Consider the following 22,459-nt stretch of genomic DNA (forward strand, 5'->3'; position numbering starts at 1 on the left):
AGTCATTGACAGATTATCTGACAGATCAGGGGCTTGGAGAGAGCAAAATTGGAAGACTGGTGACAAAGAGATCTGGGAAAGTAAATGTGGACTCTCAGAATGGGTGCAAAATGTAAAAGCAGTTGTATTTTACATAAATGCTTCCCAGGGGACATCCACAGCAAAGAAGACTCTCACTGAATCAGGTGGAAACAAGATGACTCATCCCGTGGATGTCCGTCAATCTCTTTCCCCAGCCATTCATTGTTTGCTCAGTGGATACATGAAAAAAGTGGCCATGGCAGCAGGGATGCTATGTGTGAGCTCAACATGAACTTCCCCTCACCAAGGATGATATGACTGGAGTTACCATTGAGTGCCAAATGGCCAATGGCAGAAGCCAAAACAAGACCCCCAATATGGCGTCATTTCCCCAGAGTGGAGGGTGAAGGGAGCAGCCAGCTACCTAGTGGAAAGCTGGTTAACACTTAACACTGGACCTGTTCTTCATGGAGAAGGGAGTGATTTGTCCTCATGAGAATTCATACTATTCAGATTTGCCCCCATAACATTCTGCGCATTCCATTCATGCCTTACAGAACACCTTATTCATCACCATTGTATCCCATACAATATCACTTCAGGCCCAATAACATCTTATGGCAAAACAAATGTGGCAGAGGGAACAGGCCCAGTGCATTCACTGGTCTTACTCTGTTCCCATCACCCAGAAGTATGTGGCCTGACAGAATGGTGGATATGGTCTACTGGAGGTTTAACTAGGGTGTCAGCTAAACCACAATCCTGTGAGGTTGGGCAACTGTCCTATCGACATAGGATATGCTTTAAACCAAACAAGGGTGGGAGGAGAGAGTGGCCCCTCAAAATATACCCAATAATCCACTAAAGGAATTTTTTCTAACTGTCCCCCTTAAATCTTGTGCTCTGAGAATTTGGAAGTCCAAATTCCAAAGAGAGGAGGGTAAGCACCAGGGAACATAGTCAGGCTTCCATTGAATTGGAAGGAAGACTGCCACCTGACCATTTGGTGCTCCTGGCACCAGTGAACCAACAGGCAGAAAAGAAAGGGGCTACTGTATTAGTCAGATCTTTGATCCTGATTCCCAAGGGAAATGGTTGCCGATACACAAATGCCGAGAAGGGACTATGGCTGGAACCAGAGGGCTTCTCAGGTGCCTCATAGCGGTCTGACGTCTGAGCTGGGTTACCTAGAAATGCCTGAGACAGGGATTTAGGAACACATGATTTATTTAGGGAATGTGTCCTTCAAGAAAAACCTCTAAAGGAAGGAAGCAGGATAGGGGAAGGGGAAAGAGCTGAACGTAGCTGTGGTCTCAGACAAACTTGCTCTGAACATAAACTATGCCATAGATTTCCTCCCTTTGAGGCAAGGGCACTACCTTTTTTCACTTGTATTGTACCTTGTGTTACTCTTTGGAATGGCCAACTTTTGAAGGAAGCTGAAGGCAATTCTCTACGGAAGGGAGCAGCTGTGAGCAGTTAGCAGCCTATACAGCAGTGGGGGTGGGGGTGCCGCCTGGGAGAGGGGAACTGTGCAGGGCACACAGCATCTACTAAAAACAATGGGAAGCCACAGCAACCCCCCTAAAACATGTCCTCTTCTGGTAGGAATCCGTAGAACTAGATGGACTGTAGATGTGAGAATAACGGATAGGGCAGATTTTCTGAGGAAACCAAGACTACAGGATTCAGAGCACCGGTGAAGATTTTGGCCTTGAATGAAAGGGACCCTCTATCCTCTGAAACCATAGGGAATGAAATCTCTGTAAAATTAAAGGTTTAGGTAAATCGATAAGCAAAGGGTGAAAAAAATTCAAAATTCACCTAAATTGTATTGAAAACCTACTATTAATACATGTCTGGCATATCTTAGGGGCCGGGACAGTAACAGCGTAAGAAACAGGCCTCTGATCCAATATAAAACAGTACAAGGATGATGGAGCCAAGGTGGGCTGGGTCAGGGAGGTGTTATCTGAGACACAAAGAATCAGTTCCCTCCACGCTAGCAGTAGGGAGTGCTCTGAGCAGAGCAGAAGTGACAGCCCACGTGAATGCCTGGAGAAGACGGAGAACACAACACATGGGAGAACCGAACGAAGTTCTGGGACGAGGGGTGGTAGCAAAAGGTAAGGCAGAGCCGTGCCTCAAGCCAGGTAGCAGCATAGCACAGCACACATCACCGTTCAAACCATCAAAGGGTCTTAAGAATATGTACCCCGTGACATGTGTGGTCTTGAACGATCTAGGCCATGGTTCCAACATTGACGGAGACTAAGCAAGGCCTGATGGCCTCAATCTTCTCCATTAAAGGCTAAACCATCTGCTCAAGGTGAAGAGTACGAGCACGTGAGAAAAATTACACAAATTACAAAGGCTTCAGACAGCTGGTGAAAGAATGGGAGGTGGGAGAAGTCGAGGCCCAGACTGATACTAAGCCCTGGAATTTGGTGCAGCGTCAATCGGCCCCTGCGCGCTACTCACCAACAGAACCCGGCCTCCTCCACACTCCTTGAACGTATACTCACTGCACCTACTTCAAACCAGTTGCATCGTCTAGGAAGAGGCACATAGGCTGGATCCAGGGTTGGTCACTTGAAGAGCGGATACAGCGGTGGGATGAGAACGCACAGACCACGAACGTGCTGCACGTCAGAGCACAGGCCTTAGCGTGCGCGGGAAAGGAGGAGGTCCAGGAGGGGTCAAATATACTAGGAGAAGAGTGTAGGTGTCAAGGACATAGAAATCTGTGAAGCCAAAATCCGGGAGAAGAGAAATGAGGAAATTGCTGAAAAGCACCAAGTGTGGGAAAGTTCAGAGGTTGCATTTGTGAGTTTGAAGTTTTTGAGGCGGAAGGTAAAAAGCAACATAGAGTTTAATACAAATCGCTGAACTGAGTTTAAGGAACTTCCGGCTGGATGCTGGGCATTTCACATGGCTTAGAAGTTGTGGCGGAGAACGTGAGCCAGGAGCTCAGATTCTTAGTGAGGCTTCAAGATCACAACAAAGAGGCCTAAAGACAGCAACTCACCTCGTGAGGGACTTCCTTTCGGTACTTCCCGATGTCGCAGGACATCCTAGGAGAAATGTTTAGCTGGACACCTTTCAAAGTTAAGAAGTCGGCAAGAAAATAGCTACAAATCTTACACTGTATTCTGGCAAAAAAGTAAGAGGCAATTTCAACTGGTTGGCACCTAAATACAACCAGAGTTACCTTCTTTAGCCTCTAGATTGAAAATATTAATTTACAACTGTTATCTAACAGAACACTAAATAACTAAAGACTTAGGGACAAGTGTACGATTTTGTTTTGGATTTCGTTTTGGTAATTCCAGACCCAAAACATAAAGTTTAAAAACCAAATCAGTCATTTTTGCCACTCGAAAATCCTTGCATAACACTTTATTAATATTAAATAACGAAAAAATTTAAGTCAGCAATCTGCTTTTATGACCTGTTTGTTATAAGATAAAAATTACCCTGAGCTGTTTAAGTTCCATTTTCTACCTTCTTTTCTACAAAGCCAAAAGAATTCTGTCACTGGGCAATTCTGGCCTATGAAGTGATGGCACAATTAGGCTATTGCTGTACGTAATCAGGAGACCTTAAACAGCATCTTTGGAACCAGAATGCTTCCTCAAGAATGCAATCAATAGATCACAGAATGACTGATGTTAATGCAGTGAATCTAGCTAAGATATCTTTGGGGCTACTAATGAAACAAAATCAAATTTTAAAAATTTTGAGTAAAAGGGGCACGCCTGGGTGTCTCAGTCAGTTAAGCATGTGCCTTTGGCTCAGGTCATGATCCCAGAGTCCGGGGATAAAGCACAGCATCAGGCTCCCTGCTCAGCTGGGAGTCTGCTTCTCCCTCTGCCCCTCCCCCATCTTGTGCTCTCTTACTCTTTCACTTTCTCTCAAATAAATAAATAAAACCTTTAAAATCTTTGAGTAAAAGGAAAGATAATTAAAAGTGCTATTTTTAGGGGCGCCTGGGTGGCTCAGTCGTTAAGCATCTGCCTTTGGCCCAGGGCGTGATCCCAGAGTCCTGGGATGGAGTCCCGCATCAGGCTCCCTGCCTTGCTGGGAGCCTGCTTCTTCCTCTCCCACTCCCCCTGTGTTTCCTCTCTTGCTGGCTGTCTCTGTCAAATAAATAAAGAAAATCTTTAAAAAATGATAATAAAATAAAAAATAAAGGTGCTATTTTTAGGATGGTATCACAAACTAAATAGCAAAATAAAAGAGCTTGGATTTGATAGCAGTAGTGCTTTATACTGCTTCTTTGCACCTTCCCTTCTTGGTACTTACCTCTAAATTTAGCATACTAACTCACCATTAACTTTAAGATCGTTTATTTATCAATTATCACCATTAGTAAGAATGTATTAGACCTTATATATACCCATGAATAGTAATATATATATTCATACTTATTTAAAATATAATTTTTCATGTATATAAGTACCTAGTAATTTCTATTTTTAAAACATATCAGCTTTGAATCCTTAATCTCTTGGCTTTAAATCAAATAAATTGAAGATATCAGTGGTAAAAAGAACTTGCTAAAACTTTTTGTATATAGAACTTGGATTGAGATCTAATGAATCCACATTTTGGTACATTCTTCCTAGTAGGCAGCCAAGTATTGCTACTCCAGCACTTAAATGCAGCCTCCCCCTCACCAGAGCAGGGAGACTATTTTGTTTTCCTTCTCTCAAACGGAAATCAAATCTGGAGTTTAGGTGAACATGACACTAATATGATGGGAAGAGATCATTAAAATGGCCTATTTTTCTGTAGGCCACATGTCCATATCATTGTAAAACCTCTGCTGGGATAGGAATACTCTTTGTAGCGCCCACTGCATGCAGCAAAGCACTTTCTAAGTACTAATTACTGCAATAGCTCAATGTTTGTTGTAGAAATCAACGAATAAAGGCGCAACAATATAATGTGGACATACTTAGAAATGATAAAATGCACCAGAACGAACGCTAGGCATTACCATGCTCCTCTGTGCCTTGGCCCCTAATCTGGCCTGACTTTTCCCCATAAACCTAATCCTGGGCAATGCCCCAGGGACAGGTTCCTCAACTCCGCTCGGCCGGAGGGAGCTCTGCGCACTCCTTCCCTCCTCCTCCCAGGCCGCCCTCTCCCTCTCCCTCTCCAACTTCTTCCCAGCCTGGTCCTGGATACCAGACCTCAAGAACACCCAGGGACCGCCCACCCGCAGATCTCCAGGAGAGGGATGGAAGAACCCGCGGAGGAAGCTCGGCGACTACGATCTCTTGCGCATGCTTCCGGGCTGGACAAGAGTCACGCTGGAGCCCGCAAGAATGGGAATCCACTTCTCCACATTTTGGAGGTGACCTGGAAAAGTCCGTACCAAAACACTAAATCTTCAAAGGAGGAACGCGCCGGACCTTTCAGGAGATCCGACCGGAGGAGCTGCTCGCAAAACCCAGAAAGGTTTTCCGGATCGGCCAACCCGGACATGCGCAGAAGCCTCCCCCGCGGCGACTGCGGCGGCGGCGGCGGCGACGGTGTCTCCAGATCCGGAAGGTAAACGACCTCAGCTGCCGGTGGCCTGACGCCTCCTGGGTCATGTCGGCCCAGGGTGACTGCGAGTTCCTGGTGCAGCGAGCCCGGGAGCTGGTGCAGCACGACCTGTGGGCAGCCAAAGCTTGGCTGATCACAGCCCGCAGCCTCTACCCCGCAGACTTTAACATCCAGGTGAGGTCAGGCCCTTGCACGCGGCTGCCCGCGTGGAGGTGTAGCACTTGGCCGCTCCGGGGCTACACTGGCCGCCAGCTCTTCCCGCCTTGGGGGCCGTCGCCTCCAGTCCGGCCCGCCCCTCTCGCTCTCTTCCCCCTTCTCTCCACCTCCCCCGCGCCGCTCTCCGACACTCCTCACACGCCTTCTCCCCCGCGAGACCAGCACCTTGAGATACAGCGGACCCGTTGGAGGTCCGGGTGGCTGGAGGCGTTGGGGGTGTTTTGCTTTCCGGTGGCCGGCTCGGCACCCCCCCCCCCGCCTCTGGGAAAGGCCGTCTTCCCGCTCGTTCATCATGGCAGCCATTTGTGTAGTGCCTACTAATTTTGAGACCTTATTCCTCCAATCTTGGGGACCGAAGGATTGTAAGTGACCCCGAGGGTCGCACTCCTAAGCCCCGTGGCTCTGTGCCAGCAGGTGATGCTTTGCTGTCAGGCCCTCTCGGGTTGGGGGTGCTCAGTGAAGGCCAGCTAGCTGCGGGCGGTGAGCTAGGACCAACCCCGGGCGGAGGTTGTGACCCTCGGGGCCGATCTGTGTTGCAGTATGAGATGTACACCATCGAGCGAAATGCCGAGAGGACTGCCACCGCCGGGAGACTGCTGTACGACATGTGAGTTCAGCTTGCACTGCCCTCGACCTTTGAGGTTTTGTCTGTGTGTGGAAGTGGGAGCTGGGGGGAGATCTTCAAGTTCATCTCCATCTCTTGCGTCTAGGCCTTCGTTAACTGCTGACGTGCCTTCTGCAGAGAAGGCTTATGTTTTCTTCTTGTTAAAACTTTTCTTTCAATAATGTATTTTATTTTGGAAATAATACGTGCTCTTTGCAGTTCGGACAATACTGAAATATAGAGAATAACAAGTGAAAGTTCCTCCAGCTCAACCAGAGTTTCTTGTGTCTGTGTACATGTATACACAATGCAGCACATACAAGTTGGTGTTTGTGGGAAAGAGCTACAAAAGGGAAATCATACTGCATATATCACGCTGCAGCTTGCTTTCTTCACCCACTGTCATGGAGGGATGCCTTTATTTTTCAGTATGTAGAGCTCTTCTTTTTCATATTTGCATAGCATTTCATAACATTCGTGGACATTGAGGTAGTTTCCAATTATTTGAGATTATATTCAGAGTGTCAGTAAGCAATTTTGTACCCAAATTTTAGTGTTTTTCTGTAGAGTAGATTCTTAAACATTGATTTTCACAGTCAAGGGTATACGGGATACACTATCAAATTACTCTCCAAAAAATACTATTCGAATTTACATTTCTACTAGCCGTGTATAAGAGTGCCCATTTTCCCACACATTTGCCAGCATTGGATATTATCAGTCTTTCTATCGGGTTTTTGATTTTTGCCAGTGATAGAAAGTGGTATCTTACTATTTTTTGGAAGTTTGTGTTCATCGTATTACTAATAAGACTGCGTATCTTTTCAAGTGTTCTCTTTGTTTGTATTCTTTCTGTGTTTTGCTTTTGCCCACTTTTTCTTTTGGGTAGGTTTTTTTTCTTTTCTTTTTTCTCGTTGATATTTAGGCGTGCTTTATATATTATGGTCATTTGTCTTTTCACTTATAAAAACTCTAAAGACTTTTGTGATTAACTTCATTTTCCTTAATTAGTTTTTATTTTTGTATCTTTATTTTGGTTTGTTTGGGTGCATCCACATATTCACTTGTAATAAAGAAAAATGTGTATTTCTCCGTATGCTCATGTTCTTTTCTTTTTGTAATACTATATAGAATCTGACATTTTAATTTATTGCATTCATTTTAAAATAGGTTTGTGAATTTCCCAGATCAGCCCGTGGTGTGGAGAGAAATCAGCATTATTACATCAGCATTAAGGAACGATTCACAGGATAAACAAACCCAATTTTTAAGAAGTAAGAATGGAGTTATAACTTAATGGTGTATAAATTACCGTTTCTGGAATACTAAGTTGTATATAGTAATTTCACAGAAAACTCAACATCTGTGGTACTGGTATCCAAATGTATGTTTGTTCTTGACAACTGAGGTCTGTGCAAATGGTGTCATTTGGTCCCTTGAGCATTTGCTTAGAAACCTCTAAGCTTCCTTAAAGGGTGTGCATTTATCAGTTGGACCAGGGAATTGAATATATTTTTAGCAGGTTTTATAGTGATCAGAAAGCATCTGTAGGTTAGGCAGATCTCCACAAAAAAGGAGAGAAACTTTTAGTGGTTTATGACCTTTCCCCTGGGTTGTGATAGCCAATCAGAGATTTCAAATTCTGGATAAAAAAGTATGTGGTTTAGGTTATTTCAACTTAAACAAGTGCATCCTCTTTATCTCAGCCAGCAGCAAGCACTGTTGTGACCCATCCCCTACGCCATTCTTATCTTCTGGATCTGATAAGGCCTCCAAGTGTTTTAGGGTCATTCAGCAAACATCTGTGTCTAATACCATCTGACCCAGAAGCCTTCTAGGTTGTAGGTAAAACTGAAACAGTGATTCTAAATGTAGTATTTACTGCTCAGTACATGAAAATGCCTTATTTCCACTTTAGCTTCAGGATTTTCTTTCTGAAAGAAAATTTTTAAAGTACAATGTGTTATGTACAGGTTTATTTGAAACTCTCCCTGGTCGGGTCCAGTGCGAAATGTTACTAAAGGTTACGGAACAATGCTTCAACACATTGGAACGATCAGAAATGTTGCTTCTACTTTTGAGACGCTTCCCTGAAACAGTGGTGCAGCATGGGGTATGATTTGATCCTTTCCTTTTCCTCAAGAGAAAATAAAACCGATCAGCACATCCATCAGCTGGGTTAGAAGCTATAGTGGGTATTATTCTAAAAGCAGAAATTCTGAAGAATACTGGGTAAGACTGAACTTAAATCAAGGAATCTTCATCAGTAAAGCTAAAACGATGTTACTGTTATCAGACTTCGTAAATTTCCAGAAGCTGTCCCATCAGTGTAAGGAAATAGTCACCAAGCTTTGACAGTGCTATTTATTTGCAATCTGTAAAGTACAGTAAAGTTGTTTGTTTGTTTGTTTTAATCCTCTTCCAGAGGTGCCTGGGTGGCACAGTCAGTTGAGCGTCTGACTTTTGGTTTTGGCTCAGGTTGTGATCTCAGGGTGGTGAGATTAAGCCCCATGCCAGGCTCCCAGCTCAGCATGGAGTCTGCTTGAGATTCCCTCCCTCTCCCTCTCCCTCTCCCTCTGCACCCACGCTCCCTCATGCATGCTCTCTCTCTAAATAAATAAATCTTTTTAAAAAATCCTATTGCACTGTAGTCAACAATGTTTGAATTTAACTGAGAGCCATAGTCTATAGTCTTCACAGACATGTTTTTCATGTGCTTTTCCCTCTATTCCTTCTGTCTGTAATAATTATTGGTAAGTGTTAGGTATCTTCTTCCATACTCCCTGTACTCCCTGGACCCCTTGAGGTAGATAGTATCCCACTTTAGAGATGAGGAGAATCTTAAATACGTTAGTAGCTTCTTATAGCTAGTAAGTGGGAGATTTAGGATTCAAATCCTTAACTCTATTAATTCAAACTCTCTTGTTTATTCTTACCCACACTATCTTTCAAGCTTCTGGCTCCAGTTAACCTTTTCTGTACCTCCCTCTATTCATTTCCTAGGGCTGCTGTAACAAAGGACCAGAAAACTGAGTGGCTTAGAACAACCAAAATTTATTCCCACACAGTTCTGAAAGCTGAAAGTCCAAAAGCAAGGTGCGGGCAGAGCCATGCTCCCTCTAAAGGCTCTAGGGAAAGATCCTTCCTGCCTCTCCCTGGCTTCTGGTGGTCACCAGCAATCTTTGTCATTCTTCAGCTTGCAGCTTCATCATTCCAGTTTCCACCTCTGTTGTCACATGACTTTCTTCCCTATGTGTCTATGTTCCTGTGTCTTTACATGACCATGTAAGGAGTGTAGTCATTGGATTTGGGCTTGCCCTAACCCAGTGTGCCCTCTTCTCAACTAATTGCATCTACAAAGAGCTTACTTTTTTTATAAGATAAAATATACGTAGGGTCACATTCTGAGACTCTTTGAGTGGACATGAATTTTGGGAGGATGCTGTTCAACCCAATACATTCCTTGATCCTTACTCAACTATTAGCTTTTTGTGTTACCTTTTCCATTATTCACCCCACCCCATGCATCGCCAACTGACCCCAAGGAAGATAATGCAGATGTCTGGGTGGATTTTGATAAGCCTGCTTTCTACTCTGCTAGGTAATACATGGTAGAAAGTAATGGAAAGGTGCCCTTAAAAGTCAAACAGTTGCATCCAGCCTAGCCCAGGCTGAATGACTGGCTACTCCTGACAACACTTGAAAGTGGTAAGGTTTGTTGACATAATACATCTCGATGTAGAGAATACAGTTAGTTTCTACATTTTGTAGAAAATTTCTACATCTCCTTTATCATTCTAACTAGTTCCAGTGCTTCCTTCAAGTTTCTGTAGACATCTTATTAGCATTTTAATTTTGCTAGTTCAGAGGAGAATGACCAAGACAAAATAGTCAGTGGTCAGGTGAATTTGGGGTTTCCTTCTGGGCTGTGTTGCTGATGTACTTTGTTTTCTAGTCTTTAAAATGAGAATATTTGTTTCTTGGGGAAGTTTGCTTATACAAACTGGTAAATTAAAAAAAATATTTCTTTATGTAAATCTGACGTTTTAAACTGTAATACATTTAAATGATTTAACTGTATTTTGAAACAGGTCGGCCTTGGGGAAGCATTATTAGAGGCTGAAACTATTGAAGAACAAGAATCTCCTGTTAACTGCTTTAGAAAATTATTTGGTAAGAAAAATTGTATTTTGTATTAATTCCTTATGTAAGTAGAATATGCTGGAGTAAGTATCATTTCAGGGATAAGGTCATTTCTGGAAAGCAAAGGAACTTTTCATGGTGTGAAATTTAAATCCTTGTTTATTTTTTTAGTCCAGAAAGCATTTAAGCAACTCCTATATTTTTATTACGTAATATTCGATACCTCCTAAAGAATATGTGTAATATGTTCAAGTATGAGGCATAATAATAAATATCTGAATTGTCACCCAGTGTAAGAACTAGATCCTTACCCATAATGTAAAATTTGCTTGTGTATTTCCTTGCTCACTCCATCCACTAGTGTCCCTCTGCACTGCAGTTTTTAAATAAATGTGCCATAAAGGGTTTTTTCCCCTATATATTTTGGATTCTACATTAAGTGAACTCTAAAATAATATTTTGTTCCTATCAGAATTGTAGGGTAAAAAGACAACTTAATTGTTTTTTCTTATTTTTCCTTTTCAACAGTCTGTGATGTCCTTCCTCTAATAATTAACAACCATGATGTCCGATTGCCTGCCAATTTATTATATAAGTACTTAAACAAAGCAGCTGAATTTTATATCAATTACGTCACTAGGTCTACTCAAATAGAGAGTCAACATCAAGGTAAGTGATGCTTCAATTTTATTTATACAGAGTTTGGTAAATTGCAAACTCAGAAATCCCTCATCATTCTGATTATTCTTTGGATGCATACCAGTTTGATAGTGTTCTAAAAGATGATTCCTGGAAAAAATACTACAGGTAAGAAATGAGACTTTCCTGGGGGCGCCTGGGTGGCGCAGTCGTTAAGCGTCTGCCTTTGGCTCAGGGCATGATCCCGGCGTTCTGGGATCGAGCCCCACATCAGGTTCCTCTGCTGGGAGCCTGCTTCTTCATCTCCCACTCCCCCTGCTTGTGTTCCCTCTCTCGCTGGCTGTCTCTATCTCTGTCGAATAAATAAATAAAATCTTAAAAAAAAAAAAGAAATGAGACTTTTCCGGAACCAGTTTTACCCTTTGATTGAAACAGTCAACCTGTGAACCATAATGTTAGTGTCCTGAGCTTCATACACATACCACAGCTCAAAGGTCATTTCTTGCTTATACCAGTGGCCAGTTGTGGGTCCTTCCCACATAATGTGTTGGCATGTTGTGGGTCCAACACATAATGTGTTGGAATTGTGTGCTCTTGCCTTTTGAATAGGGATTCAGACTGTGTCTTTCTCTGTCAAGTGCTACCTACATAGTAAGTCATAAGATTAATTGTAGGCTTCTTTTTTCTCATTTCCCAGGTGCCCAAGAAGCATCTGATTTAATGTCACCTAGCAAACGGAGCTCTCAGAAGTACATAATAGAAGGGCTGACTGAAAAATCATCCCAGATTGTGGACCCTTGGGAGAGGTTGTTTAAGATTTTAAATGTGGTTGGAATGAGATGCGAATGGCAGATGGATAAAGGAAGACGGTAAGAAATTGTTCATTTCTAGAATTGCTTAGCAAGCCTTCTGATACCGTAATCTCAGGATCTTTAAAAACCAAAACACTTTCTTAAAAAGCATATAATGTGTATGCTTTGGGCAACTTGGCATTTATGCAAAAGAGGGTGGTTTTTAACTTTATTAAAAGATTCCCGGTGGGAGTATGAACTTGTAAGAGGCTGTTGAGCTTGAAGCACTCCTTAGCATTCAGAGGAACGAGTAGCTTCTTTGTCATTATGTGTCCTGAAATCGTGGTCTGATCACTGCTCTAGTTCAGAATCACATATGCCTCCAGCTGCATTTGATAAATGTCGTGCTTCTGTTGGGGCTTTTCTCTAGACCTTTAGCTGACAAGCCCAGAGTAATTAACTAATTTTTATCATCCTTCATCTTTCAGAAGCTATGGTGATATTTTGCACAGAATGAAGGATCTCTGCAGATACATGAACAACTTTGATAATGAAGCTCATGCAAAATATAAGAACCAAGTGGTTTATTCCACCATGTTGGTCTTCTTTAAGAATGCGTTCCAGTACGTCAACAGCATACAACCATCTCTATTCCAAGGTTGGTTAAAGAATGTTAGAGTCTCCCAAAATACTGGCTTCAGCTGGGATGATGAAGAAGATGAAAATGTTTACCTTAACATCGTTCTTGGATCCAAATAATTGTGGGGTGACACCAGTGCCTTTTTTTAAGTTGTTGGTAGTTTCTACATAAGTACATTTTCATTTAAAACTTCTATATCGGGGCACCTGGGTGGCTCAGTTGGTTAAGTGTCCGACTCTTGATCTCCGCCCAGGTCCTGATCTCACTCACGGTTGTGAGATCAAGCCCTGCGTTGGGCTCCACGTGGGCATGGAGTCCGCTTAATTGATTGATTAAATTTTTATATCAAGTGATGTAGTGGTACTGCAAAACTAAATACGGATATTCAGTGCCTCTATTTTGAAAAAGCAGCAGATGTAGCAAAGTACTGAAGTAGATTTCACAAAGGCTTTGCAATAGACAAAGATTTTTTAAATAACATTTATGCATATAAATTCTAAAAAATGTGAAAAATAGAAAGGTGAAATCACCTACCCATCCAATATAATACAGCTCTCATATTTGTGTATTACCGTATAGTCTTTCATGTATTTAGATTTTGTTTGGAATTTGTAGCTATAAGGTATTACACATATAACTTCATAGTCTTGAGTTTTTGGCTAATTTTATGATTCACGATCACTATGAAAAATTTGTAGATACATAAGAACAAAGACAGAGAAGGAACGTTTGCTTGTGATCTGTCATTGAGCGAGAACCTTTATTAATAATCTGGTGTATATCTGTACAGTCTTTTTTCTATTCATGTACACTTGTTTGTCTACCAAACTGGGATCACACTGAACATACTCTTTAATGACCTGTATTTTCAAACAACAGCTGAGTAAACTTCCACCTGATACTAAGTTTTCTTTTCCTTGCCGCATTTTTAAGTGTTGGTGTTTTCCCCCCATCCATAGGTCCTAATGCCCCAAGCCAAGTTCCACTGGTTCTTCTTGAGGATGTATCAAATGTGTATGGTGATGTAGAAATTGATCGTAACAAACACATACATAAAAAGAGGAAACTAGCTGAGGGAAGAGAAAAAACCATGGTAATCCTTTCAGATATGATTATTACCGGATTATATGTTTGTGGTTTGCTGGGAATGAATGTAAAATACAGCTTTGGAGCTAAATTGATAAAGCTTAGGTCTTTTAATTATAATTACTGTGTAAATCGGTGGTTCTCAACTGGAGGTGATTTTGCCCCCCAGGGACATTTGGCAGTGGGTGGGGAGGAGTTGCTATGCGTATCTCCCATGTAGAGGCCAGCATGCTGCAGATGGTGCTATAGTGCACGGGACAGCCCCACACGAAGAGTTGTTCTGATGTTGAGAAACCCTGGTGTAAGTTAGTTCTATCTGTCAGGACTGAATGGCATCAATTAAAGGTAAAAAAGCCAAGTGAACTACATTGAGCAGCTAGACAGGGTGCTGTGCTAAGTCCTGGCCTCAAAATGGAAAGGGCCGAGGTGTTCCGGCTAGGAAGTCATTAGAAGCCAAGGGGAGATGTTCAGAAGGTTTCATAAAGGAGGTCAGCATTTGAGATCAGCCTTGAAGGATGTAGAGGGTTTCGTCTTTGGAATTGGAGGGTGGATTTTGTGAAGAGAAGACAGTTTGCACGAAGATGCAGGAGGCCAGAGAATATGAAGAACCACTGGTCTTCTGATGGGGCCAGGCAGCAGGCCTGAGCAGAACAGTGATTTCTAAACTTATTTCAAAGCAGAGGAATCCTTTCAGTGAAAGCTTTAGTGGAGGCCCAGTGTGTAACAGCATGACCATGGAGGTGCTCCAGGTCAGGAGTCAGCAGACTTTTTCTGTGAAGGGCCAGGTGATAAATGATGTAGGCTTTACAGGCCCAACAGTCTCTGTTGCAGCTACTCGGTTCTGCTGTTAAAGTACAAAAAATAGCCATACGCAATAGTAAAGAAATGGGGCGGATGTGTTCCAATAAAACTTTATTTATAAAAACAGGATCTGGTCTGCAGGTCATAGTTTGCTAACCTCTGCTCCAGGTAAAATACTTCAGGGGAGCCTAGCGTCTCACCCACTTTCTGTCCCCTCTCCTCTCCTCCTGTCAGTCCCCTTACCACTCCTTCAGCCCCTGAGTAGCATTCACTAGACCCGGGCATGAGGAGAGATTAGTTGAATCTGATGTCTTTGTAAACTGCACGGTATAATATAGAATGGAGCAGGGAAGACGAAACCTTTCTGAAGGCTTCTGAGGTTGTTAAATCTTCTGATAAACTCCTTTGTTTCCTCCCACAGAAAAACGCACACATGCACAATTTCGCAAATAATTTCTGAGGTTGAAAGATGCTTTCAGCCAGAACCCCAGGTTGAGAACTCTGCTAACCAGGCTTTCCCAGATGCCCTCTGATTCATGTTTTAAAAAAACCACTAATGTGGCTGGGTAGCTACTCTCTCCTTCTTCCCTGACATTCCCAGGTGGGGTCACTCGTTAGCTGTCCCTTCTGGGTTCCATGAGTATGTGGTTTATCCAGGTACTTCACGTTAAGACCACAGACACTTCCTGCCATGTGGATAATAGGTCGTCGCCTAACACGGGTTTTAACTAAAAGCAGTGACGTGTCCCTTATAAATCAGTATAAATAACATGGTTCCATTGGTCTGTTTCTCTCCATCCCCACCACCTGCTCCCTGTCCAAGCCATCCCAGTCTTTCATACGTCATCAGGGGTGTCGTCTTGTCTCCCTGCTTGCACTCTTGCTCCCTACCATCTCTGCTTTATCCAGCAACTTTAGTGACGTTTTTAAGACCTGAATCAGACATCAGTCCCCTGCTTTACCACCTCTAGTGGCTTCCCTTCATGCCCAGAATAAAATCCAAGCTCTTCACCTTGGCTTCAGAGCCATTACCGAGCCAGCCTTTGTATGCCGCAGACGCTCGGGCCTCTCTGCACCTCCAGCGCTCTGAGCCCCTTTCTGCGCCTGGATCTCTAGCCCCAAGCTGTGCCCTAAGGTTGGCGTACGTCTCTCTGCCCATCCTGTGTCCTTGTCACTTAGCTGTCAGCCCAGACTTTTCTCCCTCTCAGACCTCTCGAAATGCCCATCCAGTTTTCCCTCTCTATTACTCTATTTTAATTCTGCAGAGCCCTTACTGCTGGCTGTTTTCTTGTTTCTTCATTTGCTGCTTTACTGTCTGTGTCTCCTGATTAGCTCTGTACGAGCTCCGTGGGGCCAAGGACCTTGTCTGTCTTGTACCCTGGACACCTGGACAGTGCCTGAGCCACAGCTGGTGAATGAGTGAATTCCCACTCTTCCCTCTCAGCCTTGGCATCCGGGCCATGGCATAGCTGTTTAAACCGTCTGGCCCTCTGGTTCTTCCTGTTTCTCACCTCTCATGTGTCCTCTGGCAGGCCCTGCTGTCATACTCTGGCCCTCCAACCAACCTCGGTTTCCATCTGTTTCTGTTTTTACTCTACTAACTGATTTTTCCTGGTTTTCATTCTGTCCCACAGTCTGCCCCGACCTATTGCAGGTCCAGCCGTGTCTGTTTAGCCATCACAGCAGAGGACATAAAGCTCAGCTTTTAGATTCATCTTGTTTTACTCATAGTGTTTTGCTTCTTTTAATAACCAAACATCTAAAAATTGGGAGATTTCCCACAGCAGTGGAGATGTTTGACTTCTTTAATAATTGGGATATTTGATTCGCTGGCCCCTGATGCTGGCCCACAGCTGGGGCCACATGGATGCTGCCCACGTCAGGCAGGTGTACGTTCTCCACCCAGCCTGATTCCCTGGCTCATGTGACGTGCCAGGTGGCTGGAGCTGAGGGACTGTCCCCTCCTGTGGGCAACGTTCCCCACCCGCACATACTTGTGTGTGTCCCTGTAGTCAGGCTTCTCGCTTACAGCAGCTGCCCGGAACTTCAGAGTGTACTTTTGCATTTCAAAATCGATTTCTTTAAATTTTAGAAACTGTTTGGAAGCTATTCTTACCATGTCTGAGGTCCCTTCCATAAACTCCCAATCCTGTTTTGAGGCAGGATTTTCTATAAAGTTGCAACAGTGAATACCCCATTCATGTTAGTATATCCTATTAGATTGGCACCGTGTGGCAAGGAACTGGACCCTGATGAAGTAGGATACCTAACAGGTTTTGATTGTAAAAGGGAGCTGGGTGTGTGTCGTTACTGAGGGAAGATAAGAATATGGCAGCTAAGTGGGCAGGGAGGGTCCCCAAGCATCAAGGACGAGCAGGAGAATACCAGGCTCTGAAAGTGGGGAGAGAAAGGTGGGTAGTGGGAGGGAGGTGCTTATTTTTTCTGAGATCAGCTTGAGGAATGGAGCTTTTACCTGAAATATTGGTACATATTTTTAAATGCGCATAGTGGCGTGAAAATCTGCAGGGAGAATTTAATTTGGGTCATTAAGTTAGTAAAATAACCTAGGTAGAATGAAGGCGTCCAGAAATTCTTAGCAAAATAAAACTGCGTGGAGCTGGTTTACCTTTACCATTTTTTGGCAGCGTGTCTGACCGTGCTCACTGTCACTTATACAGGTGCATTTCTCTGAGACCGCTCTTTGGCTTTGCATTTCTTGAGATGAAGAGCAAGAAAAGTAGGGCTCTTCATTGGAAAATACAGAGGCATTAATAGATAAGTGCAAGCAAATGTAATTTCTGGTCGACACCTTGCATTAGGCGAGCAGAACTAGAGAGGGCTGGCTGTGGGAGAGGGTATGTAGACGGAACAAAAGATTAGGAAGAGTCATTCCTCTGAGTCTTAGGGCGTTTGGGCTTTAATTTTATTCTACACGATAAACTCATTTGGAAGCAAATTAAATGGTTTCACATATTGAAAAAAGAGTTAACTATAAAACATATGCCACATAAGCTGTATCTCTGAATTTAAAAATCTAATTTGGGGCTTTTATAACATTGATATGTTTTTAAACTACTGGAAGTTTTAACTCGATAGCTTTACTTAGAAGCCAGCATAAGCTTAGAGTTTATCGTCAGAACATAAGCTTAGTTTTTAAGGCAAAAATTGAATATGTGAGAGTGAAAAGATGCAAAATTTATATATTAATTTTTAAGGCCAAATTGTGAAGTTCAAAATATTATCCTCATGATAGTATCCTTTGAAATAAAATCCGTACGGTAATCAGAATTGGCGGTAATAAACATAACAACGTCTGAGTACAGTTGACCCTTGAACAACATGGGGGTAAGGGGCACCAACCCCCACCTGCCCTACAGTCATAAATCTGTGTATAATTTTTGATTCCCCTAAAACTTAACTAATAGCTACTGTTGACCAGAAGCCTTACCAATAACATAAATAGTTGATTGTCTTATATTTGGTATGTTCTGTGTGTTATATACTGTATTCTTGAAACACAGTAAACTGGAGGAAAAAAATGTTAGTAAGAAAATCATAAGGAAGAGAAGTACATTTACAGTGCTGGACTGTATAAAATCCGTGTGTCAGCGGATCTGTGTAGTTCAAACCTGTGTTGTTGAAGGGTCACCTGTATAAGTTATAAGCTAATCACCTTCTTCACCTTCTCTAAGCAGAGTTCAGACGATGAAGACTGTTCAGCAAAAGGAAGGAACCGTCACATCGTGGTCAATAAAGCAGAGCTTGCTAACTCCGTTGAAGTGCTCGAGAGCTTTAAACTAGCCAGGGAGAGCTGGGAGCTGCTTTACTCCCTAGAATTCCTGGACAAGGGTAAGAACATGCTTGTCGTATTAGTGCTGTTTAACGTGTTATATAAAATCAGTGTGCTTAAAATAGTGTTCTACTTGGAACAGCAAGACACTTAGAGCTAAATTGCTTACAGCAGTTCACACGGTTTATAGGATTCTTTTTTGAGCAGGACATCTAATCATTTATTAATTAATATTCAAATTATCAAAAACTATTCAAATCATTTACATCTTAGCTTCTACTCTGAGTGTTTATTATAATTAGGATTGGGGTGGAGTTTGAGGGAGAGTTTTTGGTCTTTTAACATTGCATTGCTGGTCTCTTTTCTCCTTTTTCTTGCTGGGTTTGTTTAGTGTTTTTATTTGTTCTGTCCCACTGCCTTGTATCTTCCTTAGGTCACATGTAGCTAAGCATACAAAAGGTTTTTATCTGCATTAATTCCATTGCCTGAAAAACTCACCCTACAGAAAGCCTGTTTTCTTTTGAAAATAGACCTAAAACTATGGGGAGGTTTACAACTATTAAGTATTTCAACATTACTTAGAGATCACTAGCGGTGGGGGTGGGGGGATGGGGTAACTGGGGGATGGACATTGGGGAGGGTGTGTGTTGTAATGAGCACTGGGTATTATGTAAGGCTGATGAATCACAGACGTGTACCCCTGAAACAAATAATTTAAAAAAGAAGAAGAAGAAAAAGAAGAAAGAAAGAAATCACTGGCGCATTGCTAACACGTGGATTTTACTATACTTTGGAATCAACAGTATATTTTTACTTTCCTTCTGGCCAGTGGACCTTCATCCCTTGGCCTGCTTCCATCCCGTGCCTGTACAGAACCCTTGGTCAGCTGCGTCCTGTCATTTTTTCTAGGTAGATAGAGCGTCACTCCGTCTCTCCTGGTCACATCTAGAGTTGTAAACATGTATGTGACCTTTGGGGGGGTAGTTTTCCTTTAGCTATAACTTGACTTTAAAAAATGAGTCAAACGGTTAGTGTTGTATCTTTGTTTTCTGAGCTAGCTGAAAACAATACCTTTTCTGAGGAGAGCCAAGTAATTGACAAGGTAAGTGAGGTAATATACGAAAAACATTTTGAACAGCTCTTGGGACATGGTGTGTGCTTAGTAAATGTTGGGGCCTAATAAAAATACCGCTTGTGGATTACTGATAAGTATTATATTCTAACTTTACTATGTAATTGAATTCTAGACCATTGTTTTAGAAATCAAAGTCCACAGTTACCGTCCCTTTTTTGAAAGTTCGTCTCTGTTTTGCTGGGTTTGTTTTGTTTTCTGCTTCTGTATTAACGTGTTTTCGGTCAATTTGCTTTTGAATTCTCAGAATTTACAAGAATTTGTTTGGCATGGAAGACAGATACTTGGCTTTGGTTGAGAATCTTCCTCACTGATATGATCATCTATCAGGTAGAGTGATGTGTATTTTAAGTTCCCGTGTCTGTCTAGGATGATGATGGTGGTGAGCCAGCCATAGCGTGCAAGATGTGTGGGTTCCTTCTGTAGGCCAGTCGTGCTCCGAAGACAGCTTCTGGCCTCAGTGGCAGAGGGATTATGGTCCACTTTCATCTCCAAAAAACTCCAGAATGACAAGGCCACATCTTCTGTGTTACTTTTGCACACCCCTCTGTAAAAGCAAGATTTTTACTTTGCAATAAAAGATGGGTATTTCTCGCCCCTCGACTCTCCCGGAGTCCTTCCGCCCTGCTCTGCCGTCTTGAGCTACTTAGGCCCGGAATGGAGAGAGCTGATAATTCCCTAAGAACACGCAGAGCTTCCGACCTCTGTTGTCGAAACACACAGGCTGCTTCTTCCATCCTACATAAAGGAGAAATGGTATCAGTTGTAAAATGTTTATAAGCAGTGGTATATCCAAAATGTATTTTATCCAAAAGCTTGTGTTATTTTATTTAATCTTAAGACTTAAGACCCAGGGCACCTGGCTGGCTCCGTAGAGCATGTGACTCTTCATCTCAGGGTCGTGAGTTCAAGCCCCATGTTGGGCGTAGAGATAACTGAAAAATAAATAAATAACTTCAAAAAAAAAAAAAAAAAAGGAATTAAGACCAGAAAGAAAAATCTTTGTATGTATAAAGTACCTCCATAAAGAACCCTCCATCTAGCTTTAAATAAGTTGGTTTTGTTATTGCTAAGTCTCCTTTTTCCTCCTCAGATGATCAGACAGAGCTACCTTATCTGTAGTTGCTTAATGAACTCTGGAGATTTTTATGTATTTATTTATTTGAGAGAGAGTCTTAAGCAGACTCCGCGCTAAACACAGAGCCCAACACAGAGCTGGATCTCACGACCCTGAGATCACGACCCGAGCCAACATCGAGACTCAGACACTTAACCAACTGTGGCACCCCAACTCTGGAAATTCTTTTTAAAAGTCAGTGTTTCTCACCTCCTTGCTGTTATGTCTTTCTTAGGGTCAATATAAAAAAGCGATAGCCAGCCTGCATCATCTAGCCGCTCTCCAGGGATCACTTCCTCAGCCACAGATCACAGGACAGGGGACCCTGGAGCATCAGAGGGCACTCATCCAGCTAGCGACCTGCCACTTTGCCCTAGGGGAGTACAGAGTGAGTAGTGTGCGCCTTGCACGGGACCCTCAGATGCACTCAGCGGGGCTGGGGCTTCCTCTTTCCCTGGAGTGGCCTTTAATTCAGGGCATGTTTATTTGAAATAGGGTTTTTCTGCCTAGATTTTATCACCGAATCTGCTGGTAAAAATCTTGATAAATTTGTTTCACTTAGTTTTCTCTTTAGTTATAGCTTGCCTGAAATCAGGCTTCGGTACTTCCCAGATTTCCTATTCGTACCTTTTTCCATTTTGTTGGAGGATGGTTTCTTTTTTTCTCTACTTACCTGGAATCACTTTAGAGCACAATCAGTCCTATTGTCCTTGGACAGAAGAGGGAGGCATTTACTAAGTAGGAAATGGAGGATTTCCATTAGCTTATCGGAGCCTCAAATTCTGTTTTTACATGATAATGACACCTCATGGCTGTGATTGTGAGCCCCTCCTACCACAGGGTGGAGACCCTGTGCTTTACCTTAGAATCTCTCACAGCACCTACCACAGTGGGCTGCACAGCTTTGATACTTAATACATGTTTGAATTCAATTAAAATGATTAAGCACATTCTTTATTCTTTATACTGTATAAATTCAGGGCCACAACTTAACACACAAACTCTGATTTCTTCTCATCTTTCTATATGTGAAGTTGATTACTTGGTGATTAGTAACCCTGAATAAAGTTTCTAAACTTGAACTTTGAAATGTGATTTCTAATTTGCCATGATGATATTTAGGAGCATGTAAAGTATGTGCATTAAAAATTGAAAATACTTTTCTGCCATCATTTATGTAATTATCAGGTACCTAATTCCAAGTCTCAGTGAATTCCTCCTGAGAACTTGAACGAGAGCGGATATTTACCCACGCAGATATCCATATATCATGTACAATTAGAGAGTTATACAAGGCACTGCTGTTCAGCATTGTATTAGGGAATATAAAATAAACAGATTTAATTAAGCTGGGCAAACTCATTCTCTTTGAGGACTTCTGTCAAAGCCGATCGCGGTGAGGCCTGCACCCTTAGTTGCTAACTTAACCTGCTTCCTGAATCTCAGCTGCCTTCAGCTGTCTGTCTTCACCTCAGACCCAGCGTGTCCAGGTGTGAGTTTCCTTCCTTCTCTGGCCCTTAGATGTAAAACTCTCAAGTCACGGTTGACTCTTACTCTGGCTAATCATTTTGATTGTTCCAGTATGAAGCTAATATCTTTGGTGTGGTGCCTTTTATTTCTTTTGCACCACTCTAATCCATGGCTCTGAACTGAGTTTTTTGCCAGTCTTCTTTTTCCATCTCTAAGTTACGGTCACTGCTTTCTACGAGATTGCTGTCATCATTCCACTTAACTGAAATAGTGACTTCCTTGGTGCCCCAAATTGAACCATGTGCTGGGGGTGGAGATACAAGCAGGATGTGGGAATTGAGGGATCCCTGATTCAGGACATATAATTTGAGTTACAGAGAAAAGTGCAAGTATTTATAGAAGACAGTTAAAAATCCAGTACTAAGTGGTATGCCCTTGACATATGCACAGTAG

At 42.5% G+C, this 22,459-nt stretch overlaps 1 protein-coding gene across 6 annotated transcripts in view; it reads left to right on the forward strand.

The window, feature by feature from the left end:
* Positions 1 to 5,496: 5,496 nt before the first annotated feature.
* Positions 5,497 to 22,459, forward strand: part of INTS10 (integrator complex subunit 10) — a 36,384-nt gene continuing 19,421 nt past the window's right edge. For 3 of the 6 annotated variants that reach the window (XM_040643193.1, XM_040643192.1, XM_040643196.1), the window contains exons 1-12: positions 5,497 to 5,751; positions 6,333 to 6,400; positions 7,568 to 7,671; positions 8,371 to 8,510; positions 10,489 to 10,570; positions 11,069 to 11,209; positions 11,877 to 12,048; positions 12,459 to 12,628; positions 13,570 to 13,703; positions 18,190 to 18,346; positions 19,667 to 19,749; positions 20,772 to 20,924. In XM_040643193.1, coding sequence (XP_040499127.1) covers positions 5,623 to 5,751; positions 6,333 to 6,400; positions 7,568 to 7,671; positions 8,371 to 8,510; positions 10,489 to 10,570; positions 11,069 to 11,209; positions 11,877 to 12,048; positions 12,459 to 12,628; positions 13,570 to 13,703; positions 18,190 to 18,346; positions 19,667 to 19,749; positions 20,772 to 20,924 — 1,533 coding nt within the window. In that variant the 5' untranslated portion in view covers positions 5,497 to 5,622. Of the gene's footprint in view, positions 5,752 to 6,136; positions 6,156 to 6,332; positions 6,401 to 7,567; positions 7,672 to 8,370; positions 8,511 to 10,488; positions 10,571 to 11,068; positions 11,210 to 11,876; positions 12,049 to 12,458; positions 12,629 to 13,569; positions 13,704 to 18,189; positions 18,347 to 19,666; positions 19,750 to 20,771; positions 20,925 to 22,459 lie in introns of those variants that run through there. The other 3 variants (XM_008706266.2, XM_040643194.1, XM_040643195.1) reach the window with 3 other exon arrangements.

Source organism: Ursus maritimus, unplaced genomic scaffold (genome assembly GCF_017311325.1).
Source record: "Ursus maritimus isolate PB19 unplaced genomic scaffold, ASM1731132v1 scaffold_28, whole genome shotgun sequence".
Classification (NCBI taxonomy): domain Eukaryota; kingdom Metazoa; phylum Chordata; class Mammalia; order Carnivora; family Ursidae; genus Ursus; species Ursus maritimus.